General features: G+C 36.4%; 1 protein-coding gene across 1 annotated transcript in view; it reads right to left on the bottom strand.

Moving 5' to 3' along the window:
• Positions 1–564: 564 nt before the first annotated feature.
• The window catches only part of mib2 (mind bomb 2), a 41,614-nt gene continuing 25,918 nt past the window's right edge, over positions 565–16,260 (bottom strand). Inside the window, exons 10-12 of the mRNA XM_069844331.1 lie at positions 15,651–16,239; positions 12,440–12,687; positions 565–10,535 (exon numbers count right to left, since the gene is read on the bottom strand). Coding sequence (XP_069700432.1) covers positions 12,458–12,687; positions 15,651–16,239 — 819 coding nt within the window. The 3' untranslated portion in view covers positions 565–10,535; positions 12,440–12,457. The remainder of the gene's footprint in view (positions 10,536–12,439; positions 12,688–15,650; positions 16,240–16,260) is intronic.

Raw genomic sequence — 16,260 nt, 5'->3', positions numbered from 1 at the left:
AAAAAGGATGTAACATCAAATCAATGAAATATGTGATTTAGGTGGGAAAAGTAATTTTGAAGCATTTATTTATAACAAATTATTGCATCCAATAGCTGAATAAACTTGTACCAGTATCCTTGATTAGTCAAATGGTTCTGCTAAATTATTTTACTTTCTCATGAAACGTGAATTATAGATTTGTTGGTTACATTCTTATTCCGGGAAGGTCTTCAATTCAAGATTTCCTCAATCAATGAAGAATACTCTGAAACACATTAGCAGTATACAGTAACCATGTTGGCTATTTTGTTTGAACAATTAGACAGAGTTACGCAATGCAAGACCAACTGCCAGAAACCTGTTTTCGAGATACTATCGAAATAAATCTGATTTTTCCTAAAAACATTTAATGCAAGAAGTATTGTAACATTTATACTATTACATGAAAAATAGCACAAATAATACTAAAAAAGGCTAACTGATTTTTAATAATAGACCAGCAGTTGATTTAATATTGCAAAGCAAAATAAATGAATTAATTTAATGCAATAAACGAATTTTGCTTATAAATAGCAGCAAAATTCAGATATCTCAATCTTGATTTATTCCAAGTTAAATAATCCAGCAAACAACAGATTTGTGCAAACATCTCAATTTTTTCAAATTGTCCGTTGGTCTATTGTTGTGTAACTCTGTCCAATTAAGAGTTGTTGATTGATCGCTATTCTATTTTAACAATACAATGACAACAATCCAAAGAAGGTGGAAATAAAAAATTATGGGGATGCTCCGAAACAGGGTCAGATACACTTTCGCTCATCCAAATACATAATATCACTTAATGTTGTTAGATATATCCTTTTCCTTACATTACACTCTTCAGGACACAAAATTACATAGACTATCCAATCAAAAGATTAGCTTTCCTGTGGAAGCCATAATGAATGAACACTATAACATTCAAATGGTGAGTCTGAGATCTGCTCATATTCTCACTACAAAGATTTATCATGGCACTGTTCAAATAAATAATAATCTGACAATGGATGTAGTCTGGAAATAAATCTTCGATGTATTAATTTTATTGCTCCTCTAGCGTAATGTTTTCAAGTAGAAGGGGACTGCATGCATTTATACTTACACACTACACTCAAAATGTAATTGCAGCAGGATCCATTTGTACAGTAACAATAGTTCATATTTTGTATGTCATCATAAAACCTTCGCTGCTATGTCAGAACTAGGCAATAACATAAGCTCAGGCAGAAAAAGTGTTTTAAATGTATCTGGTTCAAGTGAATACACAATTTGACAACGTTGTGACACAACAAAGTATTTGCGACCCAAAGTGTTTACCATACAGTATGTAGTGTGTCACAACAGTTTCAATAAACAGAATGTAGTTGTAATATTAGAAGAGAAATTACTGGGGTTTACTACACAAACAAAAGGTAAGTCTGGGTAATATGAAATACAGATAAGAGAGTGATCTAAAAATTTCAAATGAAATAATTAGTTGTTGTTGTTATCTAATGCCAGGCGTTTGACAATAAACTCATTTGACCTCTTGCACTCCAATATTTTTCAAAGATATTATCATGGTCAGCGACTGAAGCACAGATTTTGTGGTGTTCCGAATCCATTTCTTGGTTGGACAATGGGCAGTTAGGGGACTGATATATTCCAATTCTATACAGGATAAAAATGGCAAGTTGTAGCCGATTTAAGTGAACACCATATTTTAACGTTTTGGTGGCTACTTCATTCACACACAACCCCCAGAATGTCTGGAGGACCACACCTGCTGTTGGTCGACGGGTCCATTGGACCTAGCTGGGAGATCTTGTTGATCACAGCTTTCCCTCCTTAAGCCACTGGAGGACAATTTTAGTGCCATAGCAGGTCAGCACTAGGAACAGAAAATCAGAAAGAGGAGGAAGTGAAATGAACCCCTAGGCCTCGAATGCTCTAATGCCGTCGGGGTCGAAGAAAGTAAGAGTTCAGTCAGATGAAATAATTAGTTTAGAGGCGTCACTAGTGAGCTAGTTGGAGTTTATAACAAGTTATGAGAACAAAAAAGAGTAGGCAGGAAGAATATTTGAGTTAGTACAGCAACTTACACCGAAAAAGCTTCTGAATAAATCATTACCTTGTAGATGATAATGCTTTATTAAAATCACTGTAGTTCACCAGAAAATTTTTGAATTTCCTTTTCTGCACTGACAGTAAAATTAGTTAACTAATAATCCTGGGCGTAACAGTCCATAGGGCGACCAAAGTCAACCCAATGATCATCCAACCAGTACAGGGGTGTAGTGTGGTTAGCACGATAATCCCATCGGCCATTATGGCTTGTTCGCAGAACCAGATTTTGCTATCTATCTATCAACAGTCATAAGTATATTTTTACATGTAACTTTTGGCGGGGAGGGGGAGGAGGGGGGGGGCAGGAGCGGAAAGAAAACGGTGGAGATAATTTACACTTGATTGTTGTACTTCGTATTTCATTTCATTCAACAAATCCACAAACAATACTATAGTTTCTTTAATAATTTAATCCCGCAAATAAATGTAGGAAACCACAAATGTTCATTTTATTTTAATCTTTATATAGCCTATTATGCTCCTAGTCAGTATTCCAGATATTTGTTAAAAATCTTGATGATTACTTATTTTGAGCTTAAAACAAAAGCTGCACTGAGAATTATTGCATACACAAGCAGTAATAAGTAATTGCAGAACATTATCGTTCAGCCACAGTAAGGTTGGGAATTTTCCAAACAACAAATCATTTTTTTTTTATTTTAGTAGGTTATTTTACGTCGATTTATCAACAGCTTAGGTTATTTAGCATCTGAATGAGATGAAGGTGATAATGCCGGTGAAATGAGTCTGGGATCCAGCACCGAAAGTTACCTAACAAACAAACAAATCATGTTGTTGTTGTTGTTATCTAATGCCGGGCTTTGGCAACGAAGCCATTAGCGTTCTTGCTCTCCAATATTTCTCTGTGGTGGATCCATCAGGTAGAAGGGATGCAAGGGATAGTGAAGTGCTTTCCATAACCTCTCCTATCCAAAACCCATCCTCAACCTGCTCGTGGTGCAACCTGCTTTCACAGATGAGACTCTGGGGACCGAGTAATGGCGGTATAACCACAACATCAGAAATAGAGGAAATGCTATTTCATCTCTTATGCTGGCCTGCCACGGCGTAGAAATGTTCCACAAGTGGTACTTGTGAGAAAGGTCGGTGGACTCTAAAACTCCTCCCAGCCAGGTCCGATGGACCCATTAACCAATGACAGGTGTGGCCCCTCCAGTCATACTGGGGGTTTACGTGAGTGGGTGATGTAACCACCATTACAAACAAAAAATTGGTGCCCACTTAAAAAACGGTTACACTTATGCTAATTAACCTAATGGCAAATCCTTCAGATAAGTTTTCTGGAGGCAAAATAGTCCCCCTTTCGGATCTCCGGGTGGGGACCTCTGCAGGACATCATTTACAGAACATCCTTAAAATTCTCCAATGGAACAAACAGATCATAAAATTATGATTTTGAACAGATATTCTACCTTTACTCTTAATGCAAGTCAATAGTGTAAAAAATGATACACTGTTCTACATGCTAATAAATATATCAGAAATAAAAATAATATGTATCTTTTTTAAATATATTTTCTGAGAGAAAGACAATAGAATCAACATTCTTTTCTTCTGTATAATTATACAGGGTGGGTTAAAAGTGGCTTTCCTCAAACACTTCCTTTTTTTTCCTTGTACAGAGGAGGGACCCAAAGGCTTGCAGTGCAGCCTGAGGCTTATTGTGCTTACCACTCCTATTCTGTGAATGATTGGGTAGCCTAATGGCCGTTCTCTTGTACAAGTACAGCACACCTCACCGTAAACTAAACCTTGACTATTGTATGGATGTTGATGATATGTGAATTAATGATGACGAAATGAATCCGAGGTCCAACGCCAGAAGTTACTCAGCAATTCTGCTTCAATTGGTTGAGGAAAAACCCAGAAAAAAAACCCCAACCAGGATTTGAACCTGGGCCCACTTGTTTCACAGTCAGATGTGCTAACCATTACTCCACATTGGTGGACTAAACACTTCCTTACATTTAACTGCATTCAATTTACATTTAACTACACATTTCTTTACAGATTTTGTTCAAAATGGAGGCCCTGTTTCTCAATACAAAAATTCACAATGTGTAGACACTGAATTAAAGATGGCAGAACATAACTCACAACTTCCACGAAAGACTGTTTGATCATCCATTTGTACAAGTTTCTAATCGCTTGGCGTGATGGCAGTTGAACATCAGGAAATCTTGTCTCAAAGTCTGCTATCAGCAATGCTGTGTTCTTACTATGTTTTGCACCAATGTTGTAGCACAGAAACACGTTGTTCTGTGGTTAATTTGTGATTCATTGCAAGAAACTAGCAGTTACTGCATAGACACACCAGCGAATAGGGATTATATAGAATGGACACTAAGCAAATTTCCTGTGTTTTGTTTCTCTGTGCGCTGGCGTTTAGTTCCACTTTCAAGCGCTAGAGGTTAGTGTAATCGAGCACACGCTAAGATAATAATTGAGTATAGAGGTGAGACACAGGATCCAAACATCGCCTACCTTATTGCATAATCCAATAAAGCTTTGCTTCAAATAAATTCAAGTTAACAGCTTTTCCTTATTTCTCAGTGACAGACTAGTTGTAATAATTTTTTTTTTTATATTTCATATATAATAAATTATATTATAAAATAATGTAATACATTATAAAATTATGTATCAAATTCGTTTAATATTTGTATACAATATAATATAGGTATATGGTTTTACTTCTCATAGGAGTTTTGTTTTTCCATTTTCAGTGCTATCAAATCATTACATATTTTAATTGTTGTTGGGGTCAACGTCTCAACTCTTATTATAAAGTAACTCTAGAGTCTACACATTACAGTTAATGACAGATTTATTATTTCATCGGTCCAGTTTATTTTATCTGAGTACATAATGTACCTAGATGTATTAATTGTATGTGTTATATTTCCATTATGTCGAATGCTAGCTGGTGTAATGTCAGTGCCAACTCCAGGGAGAAAGCAGAATCTCACGCTCAAACTGGTTTGAAGGTCATTGAAATCAGTCCTGCTATATCAAAGGTACCGTCGCGAAGTGTCCATACTGTATAATTATCTATATGCTGGAGACACAATCCAACACAATAAAACAAAACAACAACAATAACAAGACATGACATTGGAAAAACAGCTGACGCAGGAACATGGTTGCCAACCCACCACTTATTACACCAGCTATTCGTTTATTCATGTTATGACATCTGTATATGCGTACAAGTATGAAACCTAAGAACGAATATTGGGGAAAGCGACTTTTGACTCACCTTGTAGAAGGGTATGGAAAGATGGTAACATTACTACATAGCTAAAGAAATAAGGATGCAAGTAATTAGAGTAAACTCAAGAAGAGCTTGCCACGGAAAGCTGCGCGAACTTTCGGAAACGTTCGGGTGCACTCGACCTCGCTTCGGTTCGATTGGCAGTTCTCAGTCGTCTTCTGGCTTGATGTTTCGAGTGAGCGCATGTAACATAACCTAAACCTTGTTGCTAAGTAACTAATAACATAACATTGTTGGAAATACAGAAGCACGAATTTTTTTACATATAAAATCACTGAATGAAATGACAAAGATGTTACAAGAAATATGTAATAATTATTGATATTTGACATTGTAATAAAACACTAATAACTAATACTATGTGATTTTATTCGAATGTTCCGATAACTAGGGTACTGTGGTCGGTTTATTTTAATCTGTATATACTCCTTATGTTACGAGCAGAGCCTGTTTCGTTTTTCCTGAATTTATAAACGTTATAAATAATTCCCTAGTTTGACTGTTTTATTAGCACTTCCTAATTTAGAGCGAAACAGGGGCATTGTTAAGTACATAGAATGTTATACAGAACTCTGTTATGTAACAAGCACACTTTGAACTACATAAAACTACTGATATCAGGGATAAAACGCAGAATATGTAACGGAATCGCTAGCTTCTACCCGCTCTGCACAGCAACACTCCAGGATACAAACAGTTCAAGACCGCGCTTTCGAATGCGGCCTGTAATCAGCATTAGGTGATTCATAGCAGCCCTGTAACGAGCATGGCGGTACGAGGACCGAATATCGTTCTCTGCGCATCAGTCAAATGGGCAAGCTTTCTTTGCGCTTCCTCTACACGTCTGATAAATGCTTTACCATCAAAAATACACACTCACCGGGTTGCTGTATTATGGGAAGACATGCCAAGAGCCTCGTAAAAATGTACTGACAAAGGAACAGTTAATGATCTCATGTCGAATCTTCTCTCAAACTGCGTACATAGTTACATCTTCTGAGCAGACAGACAAATACAAGAACTTAGATGCTCGTACTAACTGTAAGATTGTAAAAACTGACACGGCATGCTGCATGAAGAAACAATAGTGTGTACTTGTGGAGAGCAGCTGACTGGTCTTCTCTCATAAATACCACCAATCGCAAAACAAGCAAGATGACCTTTTGCACTCGATGCAATTTGTATTAACCAATGAATAAGCCCTGGCCCGCAACAAAATATTAGGATTTAATCTTTTAACAATGCTTATATTGAATTCACAAATAGTATTTTAATAAAACAGATGCTTGCAGTGTCTAATTACAGTACTATGTCTGTTAGTCAAAATATATGTACACACAAGTGACTTCATCCAATTGCGTAATTGAAACAAAAATTACTTTTGCTCCATGCACACCGAATCAAAACACTTCCATGACACTTATCTTCTTCACAATGTTCCTCCTTCTAGGGAAGTGTCAGAAGCTGTGGCATCTTATCATGTCACGGAATCTTGAAAATTGTCCTAAGAAGCTCAAAATATATTATATGTTTTGGTCAGTTCTTTTTAAGAACTTCTTTGGTTTACAGTGGGAGGCAAGCTAACAAATGTGTTAAAATACCCAAGTGATGGAGCCACCATATTATATGTTTTTACTTGTACCACTAGTTAATATTTCAATAATGTGGATTTCATTACCAAAAACGAACTTGTGAGAGGCTGAATTTTGTCTGTTGCACCAGGAATAATTTTAAAAGGTCAATGACCTTTCCAGAAGGATTAGTTTCTAAACAAAAAGGATTGCTGTATGCAGCCCAAGAATCCAAAATATGGCGCACTTATTTCCTACAAATGGGTAAAATGCTTCTTCACACCACTTTTTAATTCTTCCTTGTCCATTTTCCCAGTTTTTGAAGTCCCGACAATAATGTTTTCTGTTTTGAAAATATTTTTGTTAACTGCAGAGTCAAAGGTTCCTGTAGGTTCTTGCAGTGCGATGAATAGCTTTCGGCTCCACCCATATTAATTGTAGGCATTATCGTATAGGAGTGAATAAGAGCATTGAATGACTGGGACATGGTTTATGTATGCTTTTCTCCAGGAAATGTTAATGTGACTTTGGTTCCAATATCCTTTTCAAATCTGCTCTGATCAATATTGTAAATCATTTTTGTATTTCTACCTCATCCCTTGCATTCAAATGGAAAAGAAATGTAATAATTTGTTTCTACTTGTCCCATCCAGATTATAAAGTAAGAATACGCAGAGATGAAATGAAAGATATCCCATTTGCTCAGTCATGTGGGATTTTACCTTTGTGATATCACAAAAGGCAGCAGGCGAGGTTGAGCCGAGTTCGACCCATCAGTCAATCATCTACTAGACTATCTTGCCGACAGAGTTCATTTCATTATTATATCGTCGATAGCGCCATCTTTTCCTCTAATTTTCTTACCAAAATTCCTATTGGCCGGCTAGCAGTTTCAAACAAATGCCGGGAAGAGAACCGAGTTTTCTTGTTTATGTTCAGTAGCAGAGCACTTCACTCTGGAGTTCACTCTCGACGTGGAAGGTCGTTTCGAGAAATATTGGATCAGTTAAGTTCACTCGGTACCATATGTCGGCTGGTTAGCTGTGTTTAGCAAGTTTACATTGACTTCGGGATTTTATGTTCTACGATTAACTTCGGTTATGGATGCAGTCGACATGTTTAAGGTTGTATTCAATGTATTATGGTGTAGTTAATTTTTCAGTACGAGCTAGTTCAGTATTTATTGTATTTGACCACGATACATCTGTTAAATTGTTAATGAAAATATCCGCGAGTGGTAATATCTTGGTTTATGTATCACATATTGCGACATTTTTAGTTTGGTGGGTTATGTCGCATGGTACATATTATGTTACAGGAACTGAAGTGGTTTGAGGAATTGATTTGCGTGAGTATTGAGATACGGAGTTATTGTCTACTTAAGTTGTCTTCGAAATTTTCTGAGATAGCTCCGAGCGGAATTGTGATACATGGTTATTATTATATAGTGGAAAAGGTTGGACCGAATCCGTATACCTTGCTGCTTGTTCTACTTTTCATTTTCAAATTGAGCAATGCCATTCCAGATTATTCCATTTACTATCCGGGTGTATTGCGATCCTTGTATACTTACGTGGCTACGCGAATTCTAAGATATCATTGGTATACATATATACTCTTTTCTCTCTCTCTGCATTATGGGTACTGTAATAGTACAGAGACTTATAGTATTTATATATTGTATTTAAGAATTAAGCTTTAATTAATTATTTCTGTATTGATCTGGTGTGTGACTGTTTTATTGTGGGTTATTTTCCCTGTGATGCAACGAGTTAATATCTGGAGCCTGCTGTTTGTCTCTTTGTGGGAATCATTGAAATCTAATTGGGCATTTAATAAGGGTTGTGGAAACCGCTGGACATTGGGGTTAAAGTTTATATCCTGTTTGAGATCTTGTGACAATGTTCCAGCGGGGAAATATTGTATAGGTCATCAACCTGTTGTTTGTGAATTTCCCGATTAGACTGAATTATGAATTTGGGAATGTATTTAGACATATGACTGAAAGTGTTGAAGGTTCTGGACTTTACTTATGGTTGTATTTCAGATTAATTTATTATCTCATTTTTCGTTTCCATTTAACTTCATACTTTCCATGTTCGCTTCATCAAATTAATTATGTACTTGTTATTTATTATTTGTTAATTATATTTGTTATCATAAATTCACACTATCTATTTTTTTCTAAGTCTTCCACTGCGCATATCCCGATCATCCGATGCACCAGATTCCATCTGGCGAGTAACATCCCGGTATTCTCGAGTTTTGAGAAGAGTGTTGAAGAGGGGGAAGGGAAATCAATTATTACGATTATATTATATTTTTATTAATTATTATTACCCACCCCCACCCCTCTCAAGGTTGCGTGTCATTTGCTGCTACTCAAGACTAGGACTACTATATTTTATTCATATTTTTATTCAAGTTTTAATTTCGCAATCTTACATTTAGAATGAGCAGCCAATTTTATGTATCCGTCTACCTGCTGTGGGCTGTGGAGGTCTAAGTGTACAGTTTGAGGGATAATTTCAACATGACTTCATTAACAGTTTGAGAGTATAATTACTTATAAAAATACTATTTTTCATAATTAAACTACATTGAAAGCATTAAGTATGGGAAGAAATAAATATTTACGCAATATTATAATTGTTAAAATAATAAATAAACGTAAAATATAAGAAATACTAAGTACTATAACTTCTGACATGACATTGTTTTGAACTTTCAATAAATCTCTTACATATCTGCATGCAGTTCAATGTAATTATTAGATTATTTTTGTCATATGTGACATAATTTTTTTCATAACATAATAAAACAATATTTTTCACGCATGATCTAGTCTCGTATGGTCACAAGCAATCTATTTACATCTGTTCATATAAAAATACGTAATTAAAACTATTAACTCCTATTTGCCCAGCAGGAAAGAATAGTATAAATTGGAAATAAAGAAATTAAATTACTTGAATATGTTATACATTTACGTTCATGTAATCATTCCATAGAGCATGAAATTGTAGTCCAGAAAAAATAACAACATGAAAACTCCATGAGTCATGAACTGAGAAATATTAAATCCATGGTAAAAATTCCTTAATGTGACTAAATAATGAGTATGTTTCGTATAAACAGATCTCCATTACGCGTGCATCTACATTAAAATCATCTTTAAAAGAATGTAACAAACTTCAGAACAAGTATATCATGCTGGATAGAAAGAAGAACAAAGAAATACGAGGAATTGGATATATAACGTAATCACGAAGTTCTAAAAGTAGGAAGTTATTTTGGCAATTTTAAAAGTATATAAGATCGAAAGTACTGTAATTCTCACGTCGAAATCAAAGAACACTGACAACCTGCTGTAATTATATTTTGAGGAACTAAATTAAAACCTGAGAATCTAGGGGATTTGACAGAAGGTCCGAGCACTTCTCTGCACCTCCTCTTCTATTCAAAGATTCATGGAGGACGGTTCAATGTTGGTTGCATGTTAAGCTCAGTATGGCCACTTCAAACATCACAGTGTTCCATCCCTGTAAACATGTGACAAATTGTGACAACCTGTTGAAACCCCCACAAATTTCAAAACCTTTACATTTTTCCACTAAATAATGTGACAGCAGCATAAGCAGGGATGTAGTGTTCACATCTGGAAGCACATCGCTTTATTTGTTAAAACACACAAAAATACATACTGCACAATACCAAATTGAGTATTTCTGTGAAATTAGTTTAGTTTGGTTAGTTTGTTATTTAACGACGCTGTATCAACTACGAGGTTATTTAGCGTCGATGAGATTGGTGATAGCGAGATGGTGTTTGGCGAGATGAGGCCGAGGATTCGCCATAGATTACCTGGCATTCACCTTACGGTTGGGGAAAACCTCGGAAAAAACCCAACCAGATAATCAGCCCAAGTGGGGATTGAACCCACGTCCGAGCGCAACTTCAGACCAACAGGCAAGTGCCTTAGCCAACTGAGCCAAACCGGTGGCTCTGTGAAATTATATTAAGAAAGTTCTATATTATCATGAAACATTAAAGCATCCTCTTCACTCGTTTTTCATAACTTCGACTATTTCACTAATCTTTCCTGGCCTTTATGTATGAGGAAGACATACCACTTATTTTCACTCCTCTTATCTTCCATGGCTGTGACCTTCCACTTGAAGTCTCCAAATTTTCCTTAGAGTCATTGAAATTGCAGCGTCAATGAATTCGAAAAGCCAAATAAGTGGTTTCTATTCCAATTTTGCTCATTCTTTCAAATCCAGTGAAAATCCTTTCAGTGTTTCCATGTTTCTACAATCGATTTTACTGTACACTTAATTTTTTTTTTTTTTTTTTTGCAACTTCAAGGTTACATGTACATCATACAAAACAATACTAACTGGCAGAAGGTATGATCTTTTGCCAGAAAATATAGACAAGCTTTCTTGTGCTGCACTGTAACCAATGTTGAATCTAGGCAATGTACAAAACTGAGTTATCCAGATCTTGCATTCACATTAGGATTTGACTGATGATATGCTGACAAATTGTTTAATTATGCAGATTTATTGTATTTTATTTCACAGCATATTAAATACAGACAAAACTAGAAGCCTCTAAGGGTTATTTTGTAAATAATACTGTAAACCCACTCCAAATGGTTTAGAAAATAAGTTATTATAGCAATTAAATATTTATTACATATTTTCATACTTTGGCAAAATGAATTTCATATTTCGGCAACAACATTATCTTCATATTATGCTGGTCTCTACCCATTAGGTTAATGTATTTAAAAATAGGCTTAAGGACCTTACTAATAGACTGTAATTATACACAGTAATTAAAGGGTGTAAATGATATTTTGTTATTGAAGTGTTGTATCAGTGAAGAATTATGTTGTGTCAGTGAAGTGTGTTGTGTCAGTGAAGTGTGTTGTGTAAGTGAAACGTGTTCCTGTCGGTGAAGCTTTATAGTTTATAGTGGCAGTGCAAAGTATTTGAACAGTGAAATGTTTTTGAAGTGTTAGTGAAATCAGGATAGAATCAGTGAAATGTATCGTAGTTCCAGTGCAGTGAGTGAGTTGACAGCGAAATGAGTGTAATGTTGAAAGGTACTTGTGCAGATATGAACATATCATACTCGTGGGTTTTAGTTCGAACTTAGGTTTAAGATACAAATTAGATTTATTTTAAATGTTATTTTAAGTGATCGTGCTTCATTTAGTTTAGGATATTCCCTGTTATTATTATTATTATAAATTATTGTTAGTATTAATTATTAGTATTATTATTAATTGTATTTTTAATTAATAAGTTTATTATTGTCATTAATGAGTGTAATTAGTTACCACTGCCACCGGGTATATACCCATTGCAGTGTGAATAAATACAGATTACACATAGTACGCATGCATTCATAAAAATCAAAGAACTAGATACATTACCTTTCCAAAGGGCTGACATTAATATAGATTAATTTTCTTTGTGATGGTCTTGCGACACATGTGACAGATCTTCAAAGTAGTGGAGCATTTCTCGCACGCTCCATGGCCACAAAGAAACACCACATTGCGCCTCCGCTCCATGCAGATAGAGCAACAGTGAGCTTCTTCAATTTCTGCTATTTTAGATTCCAGGTAACGCAAGCGCTCTGTGCTGGGCTGCCGTGATTTACAAGCAATCACACGACCATCTACAAAACAAAGCAAATATGAAAGATACGATTAAGCTTGATACTTCAAAAATATCATCATTCCTAATTGAGCAGTGAGACGAGTTAGACATGAACGCAGCCTGCTAACTTAGCAAAGTGCAGTAGTAACACAAGCCGTTTCATAGTGAGTAATAAGTGAGGGGGAGGATCTGCTGAGAATGGATACTACCAGTTTAAGAGAGACCATCGATATTATTAAAAGTAAACTGAAAGATCTACAAAAGGAAAACAATCTATTAAAAAAAAAATCTTTCTCTGACGAACTTTGAAAGCAGGATATCAAGTATTTATTACCTGCCTTTATTATGTGCGTTGTTTGAGTTTCCAGATTTTCAAGTGGTCGGATTGTGGTGTCATGGTGCACACTGTATTCAACATTTCAAAATTCCTTGTTATTTCAGTAATCAGATAAATATACGTACATTACTAAATTGAATGACAATGTGACCTATTCTGGCTCTTGTTAAAAATGTTTGAACATGTCTGGGCAAGTTTTTGTAAATTTTCAGGTCATTTGGTTTCTTTTGTACAGACTATAAAACTTTTCCTTTGTCAGAAGAGAGCCAATTGTTGATCCATAGGTTTGTGAAATGAGACTTTACTGAAGCAAAAGCACTGGATAGAGATATCACTTGAAGAGGTCCTGGTTGCAAATATGTTGCCTGTTTTACAATATTATCGACTTTCTCGTTTCCAGGTATACCACAATGACTAGGTATCCATTGAAGATCTGGAACACATTCTTCTATACTGTCCATCCATAAACCACAAAAGAAGTAAATTAAACTCATCAATACCGGTTGCAGAAGACACAGCCCTGCAGTATATATTGACTACACCTCAACTATGGCTACTAGCAAAAGGCATCTATAATGAACACCGATCAAAATACCCCTCATTTCTCGTGAAAAACAACAGCTGAATAGATTACAGTGGACTATAGTGGACTTTATGTTGTCAGCAAACAGCTGGATACATTAAGAAGATTGATTGATTGTACATTACTAAAGTATAGTTGGGTCAATATGATGGGTAACAATTCAGATGAAAAGAAACTGTCACATTGTTTTCATGTGGCTGGCACGTGCTTTAGGAATAGGAATAGTGTAGCGGTCACATTTGTTTTATATAAGAAGTATTGCAAGACATAATTTTAGTATAAAAACACAGCCGCCATGCTGGTCTAGTGGCTAGAGAGCTGAACTTATAATTTTGTGGACCCAGATCTGATCTCCAGCATACCCCCGATTTGTAACTTGTGTTGGGCAAGCCTGTGATCCAGGTAACACAGGAGTTTTTCCCGGGAGTTCTGGTTCCTTTGTGACATCCCAATAAATCTCCATCATCATCTCATCTCAATGCAGGTGTAGCATAGACCAGCCTCCTGTGGCACATCCTGGGCAATGACTATGTCGGTAAATTGGTTTACATAACTGGTTTTGTATGGGTGAATGACGAAAGTCATGTACCCACTATTAGTTAAAAAAAGACGTACAAAAACACACCTGATAATTGAGTGAGGAAAGCAGCAACTTTGACTGCTGGTAAACAAAATGATTGGCATGGAAGAACTTAAAGGCCTGTTGGCCATCTTTGTACTAACCCAAAGCTCACTGTCAATCATCATACTCACTGAATTAACATTACATATAGTGCAAGCAGTCATCTGAGAACAGTGGTATGCTAAGTGTCATAAATAAGCAACATTTTAGGAAATACTTTTGCATTATGATAGTAGTAACGAATGAGATCACACAATTGACTGAAATCAATGTCGATAAATTTATATTCTTACATCAAGGATTAGGTATGTTTATCTGTTCTTCCTTTAAAGGAATCTTGTCAGCCATTAATTGGATGGCCTGAATGTGTAAGACTAATGCTTACATTCACTTTACTTTGTTTTAATTGTATTACCTGTTGGAATTAAACTCATGATAGGCCTATTTGTGTTCCAAATTTCACTCAGATTATTCTATCATTAGTGTTATTTTTCACGTAGTTTATGCTACATATATCCTAGTCTAAGACAAATCTCTCACTTGACGATATGTGTCAGAGGAACAAAAATTGTTTGTATACATCTGAAGTCTGACTAGTGTAACACATAACTAGTCGGCAATGTATGCAATAGAGGGGAAAAGGAACTGCCCACCCTACCCCATTATCTCCTGGCCTAGTTGCCTCATAAATGGTGCCTTGTTGGTATCACTTGTGAGGTTCAGACCTGTCTTCGTACAGTTGATTAAATAACAACAGTCACGTTGCCGTTATTTCTAGCATGACTCCTCCTCTTGGCTTACGTCTTAGGAAGTGAAGGCTCTATAAAGCCTAGGTAGGTAATATCGTTCGCCATTTTTGTTCTTTCGTTGCCGAGCTACCAGACGAGGACTCTATTTGCTGCACTGTTAAACATTATCGTGTCGTAGCTCCTACATTAATAAATCAAACACACTGTAATTGAGCGGCAAATAGCGTTCTCATGTGCTTTCTGCGAATGCCAACGAAAGAACAAAAATGGTGGGCGATTATATTAAGTATTTATCAAGCCTTAGGAAGTGCATAACGTCATCAGCAGTGAATGAGAAAACATACACATTTAAATGTAGCCGACCTATGTGATTGGCTGCCGGAAATAAGAACGATGGGAGTATAGCTTACAAAATTCCTTAAAAATACCAGGAGTTGCTGCTTTTCAGTGGCAGAATAAACTTCTATCCTTGTTTAGTCAAATGGTTGTGTTAGTAAATATGGGCTAATGAAATATGCTCCTGAAATTATTTTCCTTTCTCTTGAAACATGAATTACGGTTACATCCTTATTCTAGGGAGATCTTCAATTATGCAGTGACAAACAGATCCTCCCAATATAATTTCAGAACACATTTAGCGAACATAATTCCCATAAAAAAAAAAGATTATAAAAATGAGAAGGGAACAGACCTTGCGTGAGTCGTTTTGTAACAAGCTGCCCGCATCGCAGACATTTCTTCATGCGAGCTGAACAATCTTCACAGGCAATCCGATGCCCACAAGGTTCAAACAGTACATTCTCGTCACCGAGCTCTGAACACACCGCACATTCCACTGGGGCAGGTGCTCTCTTCTCACTCACAGAGGTGCTGCTCCCATCGCTGTCAGTCTGCACTACGGGTTCAGCGTCAGATGTCAGACTCCTTGCAAGCGGCTCACTTGTCACACTGCGAGGAGTCACGTACTGCTGCAGCAATTCTGACATTATGGTATCTTGAACTAGATCTAGAGGACTCTTCCCCTTATTATTTTTCTTGTTCAGCTTGCATCCTTCTTGTACGAGGTAACAGGCTATTGCTAATGCCACTAAATGCTCTGCAGTCCGGCTTGCAAGCTGAGTGAAAATCCCATATATTGTGGGTGCCTCCAGTTCATTGATCTCGGTGGAGATGGTTGCCCGCTTCATAAGTGCCAGGTGAAGACCAGTGTCTCCATCTTCGTCCTCTGCATGCACGTCAGCAGACATTGAGACCACAAGCTCCACAACTGAACAATGACCCTGTAAACAAAGAGCTATTAT

Source organism: Periplaneta americana, chromosome 13 (genome assembly GCF_040183065.1).
Source record: "Periplaneta americana isolate PAMFEO1 chromosome 13, P.americana_PAMFEO1_priV1, whole genome shotgun sequence".
NCBI classification, from domain to species: domain Eukaryota; kingdom Metazoa; phylum Arthropoda; class Insecta; order Blattodea; family Blattidae; genus Periplaneta; species Periplaneta americana.
The sequence above is the reverse complement of the archived record's forward strand: the minus strand, read 5'-3'. Positions and strand labels throughout refer to the sequence as shown.